The 21,620-nt window shown below is 50.6% G+C and overlaps 1 pseudogene and 1 gene segment (V, D, J or C); both read left to right on the top strand.

The window, feature by feature from the left end:
* Positions 1-3,614: 3,614 nt before the first annotated feature.
* Positions 3,615-4,146, top strand: LOC141570800 (immunoglobulin heavy variable 1-3-like). The segment is given in 2 exon segments: positions 3,615-3,660; positions 3,743-4,146. Coding segments are annotated over 2 exon segments (366 nt in total).
* A 14,541-nt stretch (positions 4,147-18,687) lies between these two features.
* On the top strand, positions 18,688-19,136 carry LOC148758720 (immunoglobulin heavy variable 1-46 pseudogene; annotated as a pseudogene).
* Positions 19,137-21,620: the final 2,484 nt, after the last annotated feature.

Here is a 21,620-nt window from a genome sequence, read left to right as displayed (position 1 = left end):
TTGACTTACGCTCCTGTTCTGCAGAATCCACACCTCTCTCCCTGTGTGTTATTAAATGACAGTGTATCTGCTGGTATAACCCCATCTCTACTCCTGGCTTACACTGAGATGCCTGATTAAATCAGTGAAGCATGCCTATCATTTTATTTATCAAAGGGTTTTTCAGCCAAACCTTCTGTGGTCTCTTCACAGCAAGCTTTCTCAATGTTGGCAATATGGAGAGGCTGACACTTTTTCAAACCTCCCGTTCTTATTAGCATTTGCTTAACATTGCCATCTTCAATCCGTCTGTCTCCCCTCACCTTTTAGTAGAAGCAGTAAGAGGAGCCAAGCCCCTCCTACACTTGCTTAGAAATCTCCTCAGCTGAACACCCAGTCCCATTGCTCACAAGGTCTACCTTCCACATAACACAGGAAACCAGCTCAGCCAAGCTCTTCGACACCTTATAACAAGGATCACATTCCTCAGGGACCCATGACCTGCTCCTCATTTCCCTCTGAGCCTCAGCAGGATGGCTTCTCAGGACCACATTTCAACCACCACTGTGTTCATGATGGTCTATGTAAGTAAACCAATGACCACGTGGCTTAAACAACAGAAATCTGCTTTCTCACATTCTGAGGGCCTGGAAGACCAAGGTCAAGTTGCCAGATGAATCGATTACCAGTGGGAACTCGTCCTGATGGGCAGACAGCTGACTTCTCACTGTAATCTCATGTGGTGGAGAGAGAGTGACATCCCTGTGTCTCTCCCTCATATAAGGCCACCAATTCTACTGGATGAGGACCCCAACCTTATGATCTCACTTAACCATAAGGACTTCCTACAAGCCCTTCTCCCAGTACAGGCCACTGGGTCTCAGGGCTTCAACATGTGACTGGTGGGGGGAGAGAATTCACTGCATAGGAAGTGCCCAGTTGTAAATATCAGTGAAGCAGGTTTTAGGACCAGAGGGAAATACATCACATTCCTGATCATCCTGACACACCCACAGGTTTCAGAAGGCAGAGCTAACAAGACGTCCTCACACTTAGATCGGAGCCTCTCAGGCGGGATTTAGGGCCTCGTCTCCAGAAATTATTAGATGCCAAGGGCACCTCCATGTCCCCACCTGCTCTGCACCCACCTGGGAAACAGCGTTCTCACTGCTTGACTTGTGATTAAGGAGTGGGAGCTCCTGTCCCTAGTGTGAGGCTGCAGGGGCACCTCCTGGGTCCAGCCAGGGGCCCGGATGCCCTTCCAAGTGTGACATCACCTGAGGCTTAACAGGTTCCTGGCCTGTTGTACTTTCCATGTTCCAGCTTCCGGGGAGGGACCTGAATTGCTAAGACTTTCGGTGACACCATGTTCAGTTCTCTCTGTCCTGGTGCCTGTTACACTTAGTGAGGTGAGGTTCCCACCTCTAGCAAAAGGTCAGAGATGACCTGTGAAGGTCCATCTGCTTTCTGCACCAACATTAAAGACCTTGGAAATCATCACTGCCATGCTTAGAAGAGAACCTGGAGAAATGAAGATCAGTTATGTCTCCTGAACCCATCACAGAACTAAAATTGCAAGAACAGCCTCCACTGTGATAACTGGAAACACAGGCACATCCAGAGTCCAGGTGACTCTGCTCACCTGGAGCAGAAGCTGCTGGAGGCTCCAGCTGGTAGGAGCACTTCCAGGGGAGTATTCTGAGTGGATGGAGCACACGGGTGGGCTCCTGTGGGGGAGGGGTCCTGGGGCCACACCCCACACTTCGGGGGCTTTCCCTACAGACACATCCAGGTTCTCCAGGGAGGATGCATGTGGGTCCCTCATGTCACTGACAGGGGGAGGGGAGGACTAAGCACTGAGAAATCCACCCAGAACTTACCTCAGGCAGACCCTCCAGAGGAAGGACTTTTCCAGAACCCTATTCTGAGTGGTGGGTGGGAATTCTTACCTATGACAGACCTAGGGAGGGAGCAGGGCTACCAGGGTAACAGAGTCAGGAAGAGACTGTGGGTGCTGCAGGCGGGAAGGGAGGGGTCACAGGGAAGTGAGCTGACCACGGGAGAGCCCTTGAGGAGGTCACAGGCAGACCCAGGGGAGCACCTCACAGGTGTTTAATCATAAGGACACATAACGTCACACACACACGAGTAGCCTCACCTGAGTCAGCTGACAACGGTGCTGCCTCCTCCTCCTCCAAATTCTCTGGTGCCTCCCCTCCCGCAGATGTGGGTTCTCCAAGGGACGCCCACTGCAGGTGCCGTGAATGGACAATAGTGTGACTGGCCCTCATTTCTGACGATCTGAGGGACAAGATTGGCCCATCTCATGGGTCCTCTGCACGTATTCTATTGTCTGAGGAATAGCAGAGCCAGGGTGTAGGTTCTTCCCAAGTCTGTGGGTTTGACACATTTCCTGGGGTTCTATTGACAAGAGAAGTCACACACGATGCCTAGGGTCAGAGTGGGGGATGGCCCATGTACTAGGTACAGGGGACAAGGACAATTTGGGGTTCATTACTGCTAAAATCATCCACTCTGTGTGTGTCTAATTTATTCACGAGCAGAGGTAATTTGGTCTGTGAGACAACGTGGGGAATCTCAGATGTCACCTTCAGCCAGAGGAATTCAAAGGAAGTAAGAGGCCCCCACAGCCCCCTGAGCTTCTGGACTCAGGACTGTGTCAGTGCATCTGGCAGCCCCAGGGAAACGGTCTCTCTGGTGGTTTTATGAAATCTTTGTTCAAGGTCTCCCTGCAGTGTCATTGGGGTTTAGTGAGGACAATTCACTATTCTGGAGCTGAGGTCAAAGCTTATGGTGTCCCTGAGGCAGCATTGTGAGGTCAGGGCACAGACATTTAACACTGGACCAGAGACGCTAGAGGTCATGCCCTGTGAGCTCTGACAGGACCCTCCCCTGCAGGGCACAGGCTGGGCTGCAGGGGGCGCTCAGGACCCATCAACAGGGGCTGCAGCCCCAGGAGCAGGTGGGGAGGGAGCGAGAGAGGGGCTTCCTGTGAGGGCCTGGGGCTTCCTTCCTCTTTATAAAAACATGTAAAACAACATTTCGGCAAGGACCGCTGAAGTGTCTAAAAATCCTATTCTACTAGGAGAATTTACCGAACACAATGGGCAATAAAATCAAACTTAAAATGAGGTTTCCATGACTTCAAGACATCTTACACCAACAACATGAATGACAAAGTTGGCTTCACTAACTTGAAATTTTAAAAATTGGAGACACACACTAAATTCCAGATTGAGACATTCAGATGAAAGCCCAGAACAGGCTCAGGTGGTCTCCGTGTCATTCAAAGGGGGATTCTCAGTGAGGACCATGTCCTGGGGGGCTTGTTCCTCAGTGGGAGGAGCTCTGTCTGCACATTTCAGGGACCTCGCAGGGGACACATATCCTCCATCAGGGATTAGGACTTGGACCCTCAGACGCCCGCTGAACATGGTCCTGTGTCATTGAGCTTCTCTCACGTGGGCCAAGTCTTCAGCTATGAAACCCTCTGCTCATGAATATGCAAATGAGCCCAGGTGGGCGGGGTTAAATATGGACATGTCTGTGCCCTGAGAGCATCGCCCCACAGCCACACGCTCCCCTACAGACGTCCTGACAGCACAGCGCTCACCATGGACTGGAGATGGACAGTCCTCTTCATGGTGGCAGTGGCTACAGGTAAGGGGCTCCCCAGTCTCTGGCTGATGAGGGACCTGGGCCAGTCACAGGGGATCCACCCACTCCTGTCTCCTCTGCACAGGTGTCCACTCCGAGGTCCAGCTGGTGCAGCCTGGGGCTGAGGTGAGGAAGCCTGGGGCCTCAGTGAAGGTGTCCTGCAAGGCTTCCGGATACACCTTCACCAGCTATGCTATGCACTGGGTGCGACAGGCCCCGGGACAAGGGCTTGAGTGGATGGGAGTGATCAACACTAACAGTGGTGGCACAAGCTACGCACAGAAGTTCCAGGGCAGAGTTACTGTGACCAGGGACACATCCACCAGCACAGCCTACATGGAGCTGAGCAGTCTGAGACCTGAGGACACGGCCGTGTATTACTGTGCGAGGGACACAGTGAGATGACCCACATCCTGAGAGTGTCAGAAACCCTGAGGGAGAGGGCAGCTGTGCGGGGCTGAGGAGACGACAGAGGCAGCTGGGTACAGCCTCTTTTTGACTTGGGGTTATGGACATAGAGATGAAGGAACTGCTTTCGTTAATTATTTTTGGAATATTTTCAGTTCTGTGTTGGCAATCCAACTCCCAGGAAGAGAAAAAATAATTAAACTTTCTGTAGTGTTTTCTAATTTTCACTGTGTAAGTGTGACCATCATTGTGGCTTGAAACACGATGTCCCTGAACTGGGTCCTCAAAAGAAGCCAGAATCTTCTCCTTTGGGCTGTTACAGGCGGCTCCCTCTCTGTGGTCAGAGAAGATAAACTGCATTACAGTCTAAGGGTCACAGCTGGAAGCAGAATGGAGCACAGAGAACACAGAAGCCCTGACGTATGTCCCCACCCCTAATAGTCATGAGAACACAGGCATCCACAGTCATGTGTGGATGTGTAGGACCTGCATGTTGGTGTCTCTGGAAACTGTCCCAAAACATGACAACACGGGTGAAAGGCAGACTTACCCTCTTACTGTTCAGGAAAAGAGCTGAACTGGGTCTAAATCACAGGGTCCCCAGGGCCGTGCATCTCCAAGAGGCTGCAGGGGCTCCTTCCACCATCAGAGCTGCATCCCTTGCATTTGGGGCTCATGGCAGGTCCCTACACGTCCCATCCATCCCTGTGTGGCTTTTATCCCTGGAGCAGAATCTCCCCCCACGTTGCTGTTCCAAGGATGGTGTGTGGGCATCAGTGTCCATACAAGAGGTCCAGTCGGTCTCTCCATCTGAAGATTTTTAATGTATCACATTTTCAAAATTTCTTCTATTTCTTGGGATAAAGATCTTGATACCTTAGCAGCCCACCTTGGAGCAGGGACAGCCCCTTACACAGGGGAGATTAATTTCCTTCACTTGAGGACACTTCGACGGTCTCCTTGTTCTTCTTACTCTGCCTGCTTTTCAGTAACTCATTCTAAATAGTTATACCCCATTGTGGGATGTCCTGGGGAGCCTGCTCTGGACCCCAACAGTTTTATCCTCTGAACGTCCCAGGAAGTCTCGTGTAGTGAGAGCTGGACTCCTGCCTGTGGAGAGAGAGAACGGGTGGGAAGCTGAGTGCTAAGACATCTGCAAAGGAGAGAAGGAGACAGAACAGGATGGACAAACAGGAAAGGACACTTTGCAGCTCTTTCCACAAACCCATCAGACCAGTCCCCGTCCCTGGGGACAGGCCAGTCCAGTGACACCTCTGCGTCATTGATCTGATGGAAAGTGTGAACGGTCCTTTTAACAGATTGAGTGAGATTCCATGTGTCCCATTCACTTTACATAAAAGCAGCATTTTCATCAGTGACCATACAGGCTCCTCCTCCTGGGTGGTCAGTGTACCTGAGGCACCACAGAGACTCAGGGGTTCACGTCCTGCAGTTTGCACAGCAGTGGGGCGCTCTCGTCCCATTGCCCTGGAGAGACTTAAGGTCACTTCTTCCAATTCATAGTCTTCAAAGAGTGGGAATCAGACCCTCAGCGCCGAAAAGAATTTGGACTTGGGATATGCAGGTGGACATCTTACCATTCTCACCTGGCAGGTGTGTGGGGCACAACATATGAACACAGGGGCCTAAATGTGTAATGTGGCTGCTTTCAGGGTGGCATGTGGAGGGACAGAAGGAGCCAGATACCCGAGTCCACGTTGTCCTGACAGTTTCGGTGGGGTCCCTTTAATACTTTAATCATACACACAAAATAAAGGACCTTGACTCATAGGCAGGGTCGCGGTAGAATCTGTATTTCTCAGGATCTGAAGTATTTCATGAGTCATGTCAGTGTCTCCAGCCTCCACGTGCTGTGTCAGTGTGTGAGAGCAGAACGGGTGTGAAACGGCTGCTGTAGACGGCCTGTCGTCGGCCTGTGGCAGCTATAAGGCAGGGTCCTGCCACCTGGCCGAGCCAGTGCACAGGTTTGGTGCACACACACACACACACACACACACACACACACACAGACACACACTCAGTCTATGGTATCGGGCAGCTACCTAAGTGGGAGCAGCTGCAATAACCGAGTCACATGGGGGTCGGGGTGAGCCACCAAACACCTGGTGACCTGGCAGGTACCTGTGCCCAGAGGTTGTGCTACAGTCACTTAGTATCCTTGGGAGGTTTGAACGTCCCACCTGTGGACTCAGACCACAGAGTTTGATTGTAATGTTGTCCTGATATGTCACCAGGAACGTCCAGTGTCATATCTGCTTCCAATGCTCAGGGAACGTTTTTCTCCTGTGTCCCCCTCTGGGTAAGTACAGTCCCTGAGCTTGTGTAGAATTCCCTGGGCCTGAGTGACTCACAGCAGAAGAGGCCAAGTGATGTCTGTGTTGTCATGGACACCACACCCTGTCTGTCACCAGCATGTCCCCGGTCCACCAGGTGTTCACATCGGCAGGAGCAAACCTGGTGCTTTTGCACTATTGATGTGCCGACATAACCAGCAATCACATTGGTTAGTTAATGTCACCAGGGTTTGGAAAACTGGCATAAGAGGGCATTTGGTGTCTGCACAACCTGTTGAAAAAGACAGTGAATAAGAGCAGGACACAGGTTGAAAAGGAGTCATAGTGGAAACACACAGAGATGAAGGTGTATAGAAAGAGACACGCACTCCCCAGGCAGCCTTACAGCCAATGACTAATAAGGGCAGGAATGTTAACTCATAAGGGAACAGTTTCCTACATTTTCACAGTGTGTACTTGAAAGTTATTTTAAGGAAGAAGTGAAAGCCAAGTCTCCTGACCTGTGACCTTGGGAAAGCTGTCACATCGTGGTGTCATCTGCTCTGGGGCCTGGCCAGTGGCCCTGGCAGTGCCAGGTTTCAGGTCATCTGCAGGGACAGGCTCCAGTGGTCTGGGGGTGAAGACCTGGGTCTATTTAGAGTGGGCTGCATGGATGCAGGAGGCCTTCCCTGTTCCTTGACGGCAGTGCAGGTGGTCAGCAGCCCCTCGAAGGTCCTCCCCAGGAAGGTGATCGTGTGTTTTCTTCTAAAGACCTGATGGACACCTGGTCCCCTGGTACAAAGGGACAGCAAGGCATGTCAGTCAGGGAAGGTCACACCTCTTACCTGCTGGCGACACACCTCACACACAGTAGGTAGCTGTGCACTTAGCCCTTCACTGCATCCAATTGTTCATTAAGCTCCTATCAGGTTCACTTGATCCAGGAATGGAAGGGTGACAGGAGCCAGCAGACCCTGGTTCCCTGAACACTATTTCAATGGGATCAATCCATGTTCCCTCAGTATCAGCCATGTTTGCTTTTGTTCTGTTTGTCAAGGCAGGTCACACACCCAGGCCGAGTGTTAGTGTGGGGAGACAGCCCTTGTGGTAGGTACAGAGATGAAAGGGAAACTTGGATTAATTTAGCACGAAATTCCGCGTGTGTGTGTGTGTGTGTGTGTGTGTATCCTTCTGAAGCCCAGATGTGGAGTGGGCTTTCAGCACCATGAGTCTGCATCGCAGATATAATCAGATGTGTCCTTCAAACAGAGGAACCTATGAGAGATTAGAGGCCCCTAAAGCCCCCTGAGCTTGTGGACTCACGACTGTGTCAGTGCATCTGGCAGCCCCAGGGAAGGGGCTCCCTGGTGGTTTCATAAAGCCCTTGCAAGGGGACCACCTGTAGTCAGTGTGGTTTATGGTGTCCCTGAGGCAGCATTGTGAAGTCAGGCACAGACATTTACCACTGGACTGGAGACGCTAGAGGTCATGCCCTGTGAGCCCTGACAGGACCCTCCCCTGCAGGGCATGGCCTGGGCTGCAGGGGGCGCTCAGGACCCACCAGCAGGGGCTGCAGCCTGAGGAGCAGGTGGGGAGGGAGAGAGGAAGGGGTTTCCTGTGAGGGCCCAGGGCTTCCTTCCTTTTTATAAAAAAATCTAAAACGAGGTTTGTGCAAGGAGTCCTTTTTGTTGTTGTTAATACAGAGTTTTTACTTTTTCTGATTGTGCTGTTTTGTTCTCTGGGGTACAGTTTCAGAGGTTCTTTTACAATCTAGACATTATCACACTGTCAGATACATAATTTGTAATTGTTTTCTACCATTCAGTAAGTTCCTTTTCATGACGTCCATTGTGTGTTTCTAATGCACATACGATTTTGAGTTTCATCTATCTTGATTTGTCTACTTTTGTGCTTAGAGATTGTATTTTGCTATCATATTGAATAAACTATTACCAAATCCATTGTCATGAAGCTTTCCTTTATGTTTTCTCTAGGGGTTTTATACTTTTACATCTTATATTTGGATGTTTAAACCATTTTCAGTTGATTTTTGTATATTGTACATGACAGGGTTCAGTTATATTGCTTTGCAGGAGGATTTCCACTGACCCAGCACCATTTCTTGCTGACACTGCTCTTTTTTCATCAGGTGATCAGTCAATGCAGGAAAATAATACGACAAAATTCAACATGGTTTCTGATTTGTAAAAATCAGGCAACACACTGTGAATAGAAGGAAAGTGTTACATATAATAAAGGCCCTATATGAAGTGTATACACAACTTCATTCTCCACAGGGAAAGAACAAAAGGTTTCCCTAGAAGACGAGGAGGAAGACAAACATGCCCACACTCACCACCCCCATCCATCACAGGGGTGAAGTTCAGACCCAAGGAAATTTCACCAAAAAATTAAGTGAAGGCTCCAAATTGGAAAGGAAGACGTACAACTAGCATTGTGACACAGGACATGGTCTGATACGTGGAATACATTTTACCCCATTAATTAAATGGAGTTTCCCTTAGCAGAGAGTTTAATGTGTGTGTGGATTTGCTTCACATTTTATATGAGTTTGCTGCATTCACTGGACACTGCAGTAATTTAATGCAGATCTGAGAGAACAGTTTGTACATGTGTCTGTCCCTATGTGTGTGAGTCCATTCATGTGTGGGAGGGGCCAAATTGCAGGGTAATACTATTTCGTTTGTATCTGTCACCAGTCCATCTTTTGATAACAAACAGTTTTATTTGAGAAACTCTCCTTGTTACATGCACTTACCTCACTTCAAAGAAAGCAATTTATTCAAAGCAATTCCTTCTTCATCATAAATTGAGTGTGTAACCAAATGTAGGCCCAAATACTCTTTCCAGGATTCTGAAACATGGATTGACCCGAGTATATATGGGGCTTAGTTGTCGCCGGGTCATTCTGTGAGAGGCAGTGATGTAAGTCCAGGGCTTACCAGGTGTGACCTTGACTGACACTTTCAGCCCTTTGCAGGCTTCCTCCAGGCTCTTCCTGACGCTGAGGGCACTGTGCCTGTGCAGTGTTCTAACAGCTTGTCACTCAGCCATGTTTCATGCTCTTGGCCCCGAAACCTGAAGCAATAGACCCCACACAAACCACATGTGTTTAATCACAATGGAACTGTGGGTTCACAGCAACACTACAGGACAGGAAGTGACCACAGTTATGGAAAATCATGGAGCTCAGAACGGCCAGCGTGGAGGGGCACACAGAGCACTGGATGCCCTAGAATGTCCTGGGTCACGGGTGAGAAGAGGGGAGGCCGACGTGAGGACACTGAGCCCAAAGAGGTGACTGTGCCCCCTGACGACGTCCATGTAGGGACCACCCTGTGGGGATGCACACGCAGTGGGAATACGCCCATGAGCTGCACTTGTTCACACAGTAAGTGTGAGTGATGTGTCCACTGACCCTCCGTCTCCTAACCACAGGGACACTCAGACACGACAGCGGGCTCAGCCTCCTGCTCTGCCCAGGCTCACACCTCAGCCCTGGAGGCAGGAGGAGCACCGTCCGGCCAGTTCTCCACTCCCCCTGCTCTAGGACAGGACCCCCAGGGCGAGGGTCCCTGGAGGGGCATCCACACAGAGGACACTGTCTGTGGGAAGAGGGGTGTCACAGCCCAGACTCCATCCCCACACTGGGCACTTCTGAGGGCTTGTCTCCTGACACCCAGTCCTGAGTTGGGTCCCCATGGAGAGCAGACGTGGAGAACACCCCCAGGGCTCGCTTCTCCTGCAGCACAGACTCGCTCCCCTACTGCACAGACCTGCATCCCCCATAGGGGTCAGCACCATGTGACAGCATGCAAATCTCCCCATCCCCCTCCGTGGATTGAAAAGCCAAGCCCTGGCCTGGGGCAGTGACTGTGCCCCACCATGGACACGCTCTGCTCCACTCTCCTGCTGCTGACCGTCCCTTCCTGTGAGTGCTCTGGTCAGGGCCTCAGGGATGGAGGGACTCCAGTTGTCGTCCAGAAGTAGCTTCACCTTTCTCATGCTTTCTCCACAGGGGTTCTGTCCCAGGTCACCCTGCAGGAGTCGGGTCCTGGGCTGGTGAGACCCTCCCAGACCCTTACGCTGACCTGCTCCTTCTCGGGGTTCTCACTGAGCACTACTAATATGGGTGTCAGCTGGGTCCGTCAGCCCCCCGGGAAGGCCCTGGAGTGGCTTGCAAACATTTGGTGGAATGATGGTAAGTATTACAGCCCATCTCTGAAAAGCCGGCTCTCGATCTCGAAGGACACTTCCAGAAACCAGGTGGTCCTAACAATGACCAGCATGGACCCTGCAGACACAGCCACGTATTTCTGTGCACGGAGGCACAGAGACACAGCCCAGGGCGCTCCTGTACAAGAACCCAGGCTGGGCCTCAGCTGGGCCCTCATGTCTGCAGCACAGGAACGTGTGGGCACATGGCATTTCCTGCCAGGCTCTGGGGTTCCTCCCCACCCACAGCCTCAGAGCCCCGTCTTCCCATCTCTTCTCTCCTTAGAAGACCGATGGCCCTGTGAGTGCTGCATGCAGGTGAGAGGCTGAATTCTGTTTCGTCAGCAACCTGACAAGGTCAGGTACGTGGACACAAGATCACCCACAGGATGCGGCTGTTTCATGGGCTGCTGTCCCTGTAAGTGACAGAATACAAACAAACCCAAGTCAACTTTGATTAAAATGCTGGATTTCACGTTGAAGTAGCATTAGCTGATAAGAAAGCCGGACAAATTCCAGAGTTCCATATCCCAGCTTCCTTGCCATGAAGAAGAAAAAGTGGTCCAAACTGCACGAATAAATACTGTATGAAATGACAACACAGATGTGCTCTCTTCATGGGGTGTCTGACAGTGGCCGTGCACAGATGATGGTCAGCGGTTTCACATGGGAGGTGTGATGCATAAACCTTGCTCCAGGATGTGATTTTGTGCCCAGGGAGCCATGACAGGCAACGATAATGATACGTTAAACCTGGAAACGAAACTGCCTAAGTTTGACTCCAGAAGCACATGTATTACATCTGACGAGCAATCTGGCAGCAAAGATACAGCAATGCATCTCTCATGACATCTCAAGTTCAAGTTTCAGCATGTAATCTGAATTGTCAGCATTTTATCAAGAGCATACCATGAAAAAGAATCACCAGAGTCTATAAATCACTAAAGAAATAGTGGTAACATATATGAAAGAGTGACTATGTCAACACTTTAAGACATCAGAAAAAAATTTTTAGATAAATTTCAAATCATGAAATTATTTACAGGCAACTAATAATTATGAAATTATATTGTGTTTGAAAGAGCATGATGCTATCAAGAAAAAAAATATGTTAGACTACATCACATTTAAAAACTTTTTTGTGCCTACATGACTATCCAGAGAATGAAAGACACGCCACAGACAAGGATAAAATAATAGCACATCATGTACCCACCCAGTGGCTGTGTCCAGAATATAATAAGAACCCTCAAAACTCAACAGAACAAAAAGAAACAACTGTTTATATAGCAGGCGTAGGTTTGTACAGACCTTTCAGCTCAGAGGACACAGAGGTGGGAAAGGGGCTAGGAGAAGGCACTCAGCATCAGTGGTCACTGGGGACATTCAGATCAAGACCACGGTGAGAACACGGTGCCCTTGTCACAGAGTCTCTGAGGGAAGAGAAATTCTGTCACCATCTGGCTGGACATTCTTTCTCATTCTTGCTCTTTCCAGGTGAGAGCTCCAGTCCGTGCAGGCTGGAGACTCTCTCATTTTCCACAAGCCCTGAGGTGTGGGTCACTCCCAGACCGGGGCAAAACAGCCAGGCTGCTGTGAAGGGATGGTCTCCACAATCAGAGTCTGGGGGTGGGAGCTGGTGTGGATCCTCCCCAGTCCTAGACAGGCCAGCAGGCGGGTCAGGTCCCCTCAGTCTGTGCAGCCTGACAGATTCACACTCTGATCTTAGCACAGTGGCATTTTGAAATGTTTATGTATTTGTCATCAATCCCTTGTTCTCTGCAGGTCTGTGCCACCTGGAAACTGCTCACACTGCCAGGATGATTCTTGGTCGTTTTCTTACTGCAGGCTCCTGACATCAGGACCTCAGAATGTAGCTTTCTGTGACATCACGTATCAGATATGTTGAAGGAAATTATTGATTTGCACATAGTCCACCTGTCTTCTTATTGTCACTGTGTATGTTCTAAGAATGAGAAGCACATGTCCTCAGCTCTCTGCATGTCAAAGACGAGTAGTGGCTTTCTGTGTCATAGGCAGGAATGGGGCCACTCCAAACACCTGTCACCAGAAGAACAGAAACACAGTGAGTGTATCCACTTCTTGGAAGAAGAGTCAGCACTAAACCCCTATGAGCCTCATTCACACCACACATTGCATTTCCAATTGTGACACTGAGAAGATAAAAGTTATAAGTACACGCTGTGTGATTCCATTTGTATGAACATGAAAGATGAGACCTACTGTGAGGAAACACGAAGATGACAGGAGCCCCTGGGGGCAGGGTGCGAGGCTGGCAAGAGTGGGAGATGAATGGCAGGAACACAGAAAAGCACCACGGTGAGGACTGGTCACCATTTGATGGTGGTGATGGTGGTGATAGTGGTGATGTTGTTGAAGGTGGTGATGGTGGTGCTGCTGGTGATGGTGGTGATGCTGGTGGTCATGGTGGTGATGGTGGTGATGGTGGTGATGGTGGTGATGCTGGTGGTCATGGTGGTGATGGTGGTGATGGTGTTGATGGTGTTGATGATGGTGATGGTGTTGATGGTGGTGATGCTGGTGATGGTGGTGATGGTGTTGATGGTGGTGATGCTGGTGATGGTGGTGATGGTGGTGATAGTGGTGATGTTGTTGAAGGTGGTGATGGTGGTGCTGCTGGTGATGGTGTTGATGGTGGTGATGCTGGTGATGGTGGTGATGGTGGTGATAGTGGTGATGTTGTTGAAGGTGGTGATGGTGGTGATGCTGGTGATGGTGGTGATGGTGGTGATGGTGGTGATGTTGGGCAGGTGAACACACACCAGGATTTATCCAGGGTAACTGTTCAGTGTGTGTGGTTTATTACACCAACATGGACTGTAACTGACAGCTATACCATATCATGTTGGTTACATTCAAATGCTTATTTCAAAAGAGAGACAAAGCCAGAAACACGGATATGACACCACACAAGGTACAGACTCCTGGACATAAACATGTGTGACCCTGGATCTCTCTACATGTTCTCAGTAAACACTGCAGGGCAGCAAATGCCACATGTTCTCGTTATAGGAAGGGGGTCTGCAGACCTCCTTCAGTCCTGGAGGTGGATCTGGGGAGCTGTGTGGTCCAAAGGGGAGGCGCACAAGGACAGACAAAGGCGATCACTCTGAGCAGAGAGGTTACAACTCTGTGGGTCTGTTTGAACTTGGTCACCTGTGAAATAGACATAAAACTGATACCTGCATCACATGACTTGTGTGCACAAGTAAAAATGGAATAAGATGAGGGGTCCTCAGTGTTTACATCAGCCTCTAAAATAATAAATCATATTTTCCCAAATGTTCTAATTGCCAGAAAGTGCCCCAGGACTCTCACGCCTGCATGAGGCCCTGCCTTGTGTAGGTGTCCAACCCCGGAGCTCCCTACATGGAAGGAGGACATGCAAATAGGGGCCCCTCTGCTGATGAAAACCAGCCCAGCCCTGACCCTGCAGCTGTGGGACAGGAGCCCCAGCCCCGGCATCCCCAGGTGTCCCCATTCCGTGATCAGGACTGAGCACAGACGACACACCATGGAGTTTGGGCTCAGCTGGGTTTTCCTTGTTGCTGTTTTAAGAGGTAATTTGTGGAGAACAGGAGAGTCTGAGTATGTGAGAGAATGTGAGTGAGAGAAACAGTGGATGTGTGACAGTTTCTGACCAGGACGTCTCTGTGTTTGCAGGTGTCCAGTGTGAGGTGCAGCTGGTGGAGTCTGGGGGAGGCTTGGTGCAGCCTGGGGGGTCTCTGCGCCTCTCCTGTGCGGCCTCTGGATTCACCTTCAGTAACTATGGCATGAACTGGGTCCGCCAGGCTCCAGGGAAGGGGCTGGAGTAGGTCTCAGCTATTATTGTTGATGGAAGTAATAAATACTACGCCGCCTCCGTAAAGGGCCGATTCACCATCTCCAGAGACAACGCCAAGAACACGCTGTATCTGCAAATGACCAGCCTGAGAGCTGATGACACGGCCGTGTATTACTGTGCGAGGGACACAGTGAGGGGAAGTCAGTGTGAGCCCAGACACAAACCTCCCTGCAGGGGACAGAAGGGCTGGTCTGCAAGGGGCGGTGAGGACACCAGGGGGCGCTCAGGACACCAAGGGGCGCTCAGGATGCACGAGGCTCTGCTCAGAACACGGGGACACTTGTGACATTTGAGTTCAGGAAGGAGCCTGTGGGCGGGTGAAACAGGCAGGTAGGGGACAGGGGGAGGTAGTCCTGTCACCACGTGGAGTCTCCTTACTTTAAATAACAACATCTAGCCCCTGGAGTCCCTGCCCTGCATCTATTCTAAACAATGGCAGGTGTGTTAATACTTTGAACACAGTAGACATTTACATATTTCACACACAAATATGTACGTCTATGTGTTGTTTGCTTCATCTCTGAAATTGGGTCTGTAGTGTGAACAGGAATCGCACACAACTGACACTGTGCAGGAGACTCTCAGTATGTAGCGCCCTCTCTTGGTTGTCTTCTAAATCCCAAGGCAAAATAACAGTAATAATAGTAGTAAGAAGTATAAATTCTAAGTGTTTAATCGTTTACATTAAGAAGGGTTAACAAATGCCAAAAAAAATTAGTCTGAATTGGAATTTAGGACGCCTACATTGTTTTCTGACAAAACCTGAAAACATACACATTCCTCCTCACGCAGCAGTTTTCAGGAATGCTGGTTCCCAGGCCAAGTCCCCAACCTGACGCAGAGCCTGGTGTCCTCAGGTGGAAAGACAGTGAGGAGAGGAGAGCCTGGCATGTCCATGGGTGAAGCAGCTGGTGCCTCACTTGATTTTCTCCATGTTATGTGGCCATCGAGGACCAGGTCCATGGACCCCTAAGAGACACTTAATAATGACTCTGTTTATAGAAGTTTATTACTGTCATACACACACATACACACAAAAGGTTGTCACATATGGGTTAGCATATCTGTGCAGCAGGTTTCATGACCAGAGGGAAATACGTCACATTCCTGATCACCCTACACGACCACAGGTTTCAAAGGCAGAGCTAATGAGACGTCCTCACACTTGGATCAGAGCCTCTCAGATGGGATTTGGGGCCCTGTGTCCTGTGCATCCTGGAAGCCAAGGGCACCTCCATGTCCCCACCTGCTCTGCACCCACCTGGGAAACTGTTCTCACTGCTTGGCTTGTGTTTAAGGAGTGGGAGCTCAAGTCCCTAGTGTGAGGCTGCAGGGGCACCTCCTGGGTCCAGCCAGGGGCACGGATGCCCTTCCAAGTGTGACATCACCTGAGGCTTAACAGGTTCCTGGCCTGTTGTACCTTTCGTGTTCCAGCTTCTGGAGAGGGACTTGAAATTGCTAAGACTTTCGGTGACGCCATGTTCACTTATATCTGTCCAGGTACCTCTTACACTTAGTGAGGTGGGACTCCCACCTCTAGTAACAGGTCAGAGATGACCTGTGAAGTCCATCTGCTTTCTGCACTAACATTAAAGATCTTGGAAATAAACACTCCCATTCTTAGAAGAGATTCTAGAAACAATGAAGATCAGTTATGTCTCCTGAACCCATCACAGAACTAAAATTGCAAGAACAGCCTCCACTGTGATCACTGGAAACACACACATCCAGAGTCCAGGTGACTCTGCTCACCTGGAGCAGAAGCTGCTAGAGGCTCAAGCTGGTAGGAGCACTTCCAGGGGAGTATTCTGAGTGGATGGAGCACACGGGTGGGCTCCTGTGGGGGAGGGGTCCCGGGGCCACACCCCACCCTTCTGGGGGCTTTCCCTCCAGACACATCCAGGTTCTCCAGGGAGGATGCATGTGTGTCCCTCATGACGCTGACAGGGGGACGGGAGGACTAAGCTAAGAAATCCACCCAGAACTTCCCTCAGGCAGACCCTCCAGGGGGAGGAGTTTTACAGAACCGTATTCTGAGTGGTGGGTGGGAATTCTTACCTGTGACAGACCTAGGGAGGGGGTACAGTTACCAGGGTAACAGAGTCAGGAAGAGACTGTGGGTGCTGTAGGCGGGAAGGGAGAGGTCACAGGGAAGTGAGGTGACCACGGGAGAGCCCTTGAGGAGGTCACAGGCAGACCCAGGGGACCACCTCACAGGTGTTTAATCCTAAGGATACATAACATCACACACACGCAAGCAGCCTCACCTGAGTCAGCTGACAACAGTGCTGCCTCCTCCTCCTCCAAATTCTCAGGTGCCTCCCCTCCCGCAGATGTGGGTTCTCCAAGGGACGCCCACTGCAGGTGCCGGGAGTGGGCAATAGTGTGATTGGGCCTTGATTCTAACAGTCTGTGGGACAAGATTGGCCCATCTCATGGGTCCTCTGCACAGGGCCCATGGGCTATGAGGAAAAGCAGAGCCATGGTGTAGGTTCTCCCCAAGTCTGTGCGTGTGTCACATTTCTTGGGGTTTTATTTACAAGAGAAGTCACACCCGAGGCCTAGGATCAGAGTGGGGGACGGTCCATTGTCATGCGGGGTGTCCTGTGGGGTCTCCGCTCCTTTGTCATGCGGGGAGGCCTGCGGGGTCTCTGCTCCCCCTCCTGATATAAGACCGGAGGATAACGGTTAGGCCAAAAAGGAACACGAACGGAGCCTCAGGTAGGGGCATCATACTGCCATAGTCTCACTGGAGGCTGGGTTCACACGATGTGTGACCTGCTGTCCGCTTTCTGCCAACCGACCGACTCTCTCCTTGACTTCCCTCCCTAATGCAGCCGTGGCAGTTATATTAGTGGCCAATGGCTCAAGGGCCACAGCTGACGGCCATCTAGCCACAGCTGACAGGCATCTACTACCCGAGCCAGCACCTTTCCATGTGAGGCCGAGAGCCTGGAAACTGCTCTCTGGGCTCTGCCCCCACACCCATGTATTAAGTACAGGGGACGAGGACACTTTGTGGTCCATTCCTCCTGAAATCATTCCCTCTGTGTGTGTCTATTTTATTGACCAGCAGAGGTGAGTGGGCTGTATGACAATCCAGGAATTTCCAGATGTCACCTTCAAGAAGAGGAATGTTAAGGAGATAAGAGCCTCCCTCCCCCCTCAAAGTTCCCAAGACCTTCTGGACTCTGGACAGTGTCAGTGCATCTGGCGGCCACAGGGAAGGGGCTCCCTGGGTCTTTTATAAAACACTGGCTTAACGTCTCCCTGCAGAGTCGTTGGGGTTTAGTTATATCCATTCATTATTTCATCCATGATGTTAAAACCTTAAGTGTCCCTGAGGGAGCATTGTGAGGTCAGGTCACAGACATGTAACACGGAACTAGAGACGCTAGAGGTCATGCCCTTTGAGGCCAGATGGGACCCTCCCCTGCAGGACACAGATTGTCCTGCAGGAGGCGCTCAGGACCCGCCCAGCAGGGGCTGGAACCCAGGAGCAGGTGTTGAAGGGAAAGGAAGGGGCTTCCTCTGAGGGCCTGGGGCTTCCTTCCTCTTTCTAGAAACCTCTAAAGCGAGATTTGGGCAAAGACTGCTGAAGTGTCTGTAAATATCCTATTCTATCAGGAGAATGTACCAAAGACAATGAGCAGTAAAATCTAACTGAAATTGAAGTTTCTAAGAATACAGTATGTCTTAATAAAACCTAATAGTTGTCACCCCAATGAGAATTAGAAAAAAAAAACAAAAAAAACAACCTGGATGAAAAGGATGAATTTGCCAGTTTGAAATTTTCAAAATTTGAAGACAGACATGACCACAGGATGAGACATTCAGATCAAAGCCCAGAACAGGCTCAGGTTGTCTCTGTGTCATTCAAAGGTGGAGTCTCAGTGAGGACCACGTCATGGGGGGGCTTGTTCCTCAGTGGGAGGAGCTCTGTCTGCACAGATTCATGGATCTGGCAGGGGACACATATCCTCTATCAGGGATTAGGACTTGGACCCTCAGTCACCCACTGAACATGGTCCTGTGTCATTGAGCTTCTCTCACGTGGGCCAAGTCTTCAGGTATGAAACCCTCTGCTCATGAATATGCAAATGAGATGCGGTGGGCGGGGCTAAGTACGGACATGGCTGTGCCCTGAGAGCATCGCCCCACAACCACACGCTCCCCTACAGACGTCCTGACAGCACAGCCCTCACCATGGACTGGAGATGGACAGTCCTCTTCCTGGTGGCAGTGACGACAGGTAAGGGGCTCCCCAGTCCCTGGCTGATGAGGGGACCTGGGCCAATCACAGGGGATCCACCCACTCCTGTCTCCTCTGCACAGGTGTCCACTCCGAGGTCCAGCTGGTGCAGCCTGGGGCTGAGGTAAGGAAGCCTTGGGCCTCCGTGAAGGTGTCTTGCAAGGCTTCCGGATACACCTTCACCAGCTACTGGATGAGCTGGGTGCGACAGGCCCCAGGACAAGGGCTTGAGTGGATGGGACAAATAGACCCTTCAGATAGTGAAACAAGGTACGCACAGAAGTTCCAGGGCAGAGTCACCATCACCGCAGACACGTCCACCAGCACAGCCTACATGGAGCTGAGCAGTCTGAGACCTGAGGACACGGCCGTGTATTACTGTGCAAGGGACACAGTGAGATGACCTCATCCTGAGAGTGTCAGAAACCCTGAGGGAGAGGGCAGCTGTGCGGGGCTGAGGAGACGACAGAGGCAGCTGGGCACAGCCTTTCTTTGACTTAGGGTTATGGATATAGAGATGAAGGAACTGCTTTCGTTAATTATCTATGAAAGATTTTAAGTTCTATGCTAGCAAACCAACTCCCAGGAGGATAAAAAATAACTAAACTTTCTGTAGTGTTTTCTTATTTTCATTGTGTAAATATGACCCTGATGGTGGATTGGAACATGACGTCCCTCTCTGTGGTCAGAGAAGATAAACTGCATTACAGTCTAAGGGTCACAGCAGGAAGCAGAATGGAGGACAGAGAACACAGAAGCCCTGACATATGTCCCCGCCCCTAATAGTCATGAGAACACAGGCATCCACAGTCGTGTGTGGACGTGTACGACCTGCTCGTTGGTGTCTCTGGAAACTGTCCCAAAACATGACAACACGGGTGAAAGGCAGACTTACCCTCTTACTGTTCAGGAAAAGAGCTAAACTGGGTCTAAATCACAGTGTCCCCAGGGCCATGTGTCTCCCAGAGGCTGCAGGGCTCGTTCCACCATCAGAGCTGCATCCCTTGTATTTGGGGCTCATGGCAGGTCCCCACACGTCCCATCCATCCCTGTGTGGTTTTTGTCCCTGGAGCAGAATCTCCCCCAACCTTGTTGTCCCCAGGACAGTGTGTGGGCATCAGTGTCCATACAAGAGGTCCCGACAGTCTCTGCATCTGAAGATTTTAATGTATCACATTTTCAGAATTTCTTCTATTTCTTAGGATAAAGATCTTGATACCTTAGCAGCCCACCTTGGAGCAGGGACAGCCCCTTACACAGGGGAGATTAATTTCCTTCACTTGAGGACACTTTGACGGTCTCCTTGTTCTTCTTACTCTGCCTGCTTTTCAGTAACTCATTCTAAATAGTAATACCCCATTGTGGGATGTCCTGGGGAGCCTGCCCTGGGCCCCAACAGTTTTATCCTCTGAACGTCCCAGGAAGTCTCGTGTAGTGAGAGCTGCACTGCTGGCTGTGGAGAGAGAGAACGGGAGGGAAGCTGAGTGCTAAGACATCTGCAAAGGAGAGAAGGAGACAGAACAGGATGGACAAACAGGAAAGGACACTTTGCAGCTCTTTCCACAAACCCATCAGACCAGTCCCCGTCCCTGGGGACAGTCCAGTCCAATGACACCTCTGCATCATTGATCTGATGGAAAGTGTGAACGGTCCTTTTAACAGATTGAGTGAGATTCCGTGTGTCCCATTCACTGCACAGAAAAGCAGCAATTTCATCAGTGACAACACAGGCTCCTCCTCCTGGGTGGTCAGTGTACCTGAGGCACCACAGAGACTCAGGGTTCACGTCCTGCAGTTTGCACAGTGGTGGGGAGCTCTTGTTTCATTGCCTTGGAGAGAATTAAGGTCATTTCTTCCAATTCATAGTCTCCAAACTGTGGGAATCAGACCCTCAGCGCTGAAAAGAACCTGGACTTGGGATACACAGGTGGACATCCTACCATTGTCACCTGGCAGGTGTGTGGGGCACAACATATGAACACAGGGGCCTAAATGTGTAATGTGGCTGCTTTCAGGGTGGCGTGTGGAGGGACAGAAGGAGCCAGATACCCGAGTCCACGTCGTCCTGAGTGTTTTGGTGGGATCCCTTTAATACTTTAATCATACACACAAAATAAATGACCTTGGCTCACAGACAGGGTCACAGCGGAATCTGTAGTTGTCAGGATCTGAAGTATTTCATGAGTCATGTCAGTGTCTCCAGCCTCCACGTGCTGTGTCAGTGTGTGAGAGCAGAACGGGTGTGAAATGGCCTGTCGTCGGCCTGTGGCAGCTGTAAGGCTGGGTCCTGCCACCTGGTCGAGCAGGTGCACAGGTTTGGTGCACACACACACACACACACACACACACTCAGTACATGGTATCGGGCAACTACCTGATTGGGAACAGCTGCCATAACCGAGTCACATGGGGGACGGGGTGAGCCACCAAACACCTGGTGACCTTGCAGGCACCTGGAACCAGAAGGTAGTGCTACAGTCACTTAGTCTCCTTGGGAGGATTGAACGTCCCACCTGGGGTCTCAGACCACAGAGTTTGATTGCAATGTTATCCTGATCTGTCACCAGGAACATCCAGTGTCATATCTGCTTCCAGTGCTCAGGGAATGGTTTTCTCCTGTGTCCCCCTCTCGGTAAGTACAGTCCCTGAGCTTGTGTAGAATTTCCTGGGCCTGAGTGATACAGCAGCAGAAGAGGCCCAGTGATGTCTGTGTTGTCATGGACACCACACCCTGTCTGTCACCACGTGTCCCCAGTCCACCAGGTATTCACATCGGCAGGAACAAAGCCTGGTGCTTTTGCACTATTGATGTGCCGACATAACTAGCAATCACATTGGTTAGTTAATGTCACCAGGGTTTGGTAAACTGGCATAAGAGGGCGTTTGG

Source organism: Rhinolophus sinicus, chromosome 3, assembly GCF_057876585.1.
Source record: "Rhinolophus sinicus isolate RSI-liver-muscle chromosome 3, RSI-T2T, whole genome shotgun sequence".
In the NCBI taxonomy this organism is placed as follows: Eukaryota; Metazoa; Chordata; class Mammalia; order Chiroptera; family Rhinolophidae; genus Rhinolophus; species Rhinolophus sinicus.
The sequence above is the reverse complement of the archived record's forward strand: the minus strand, read 5'-3'. Positions and strand labels throughout refer to the sequence as shown.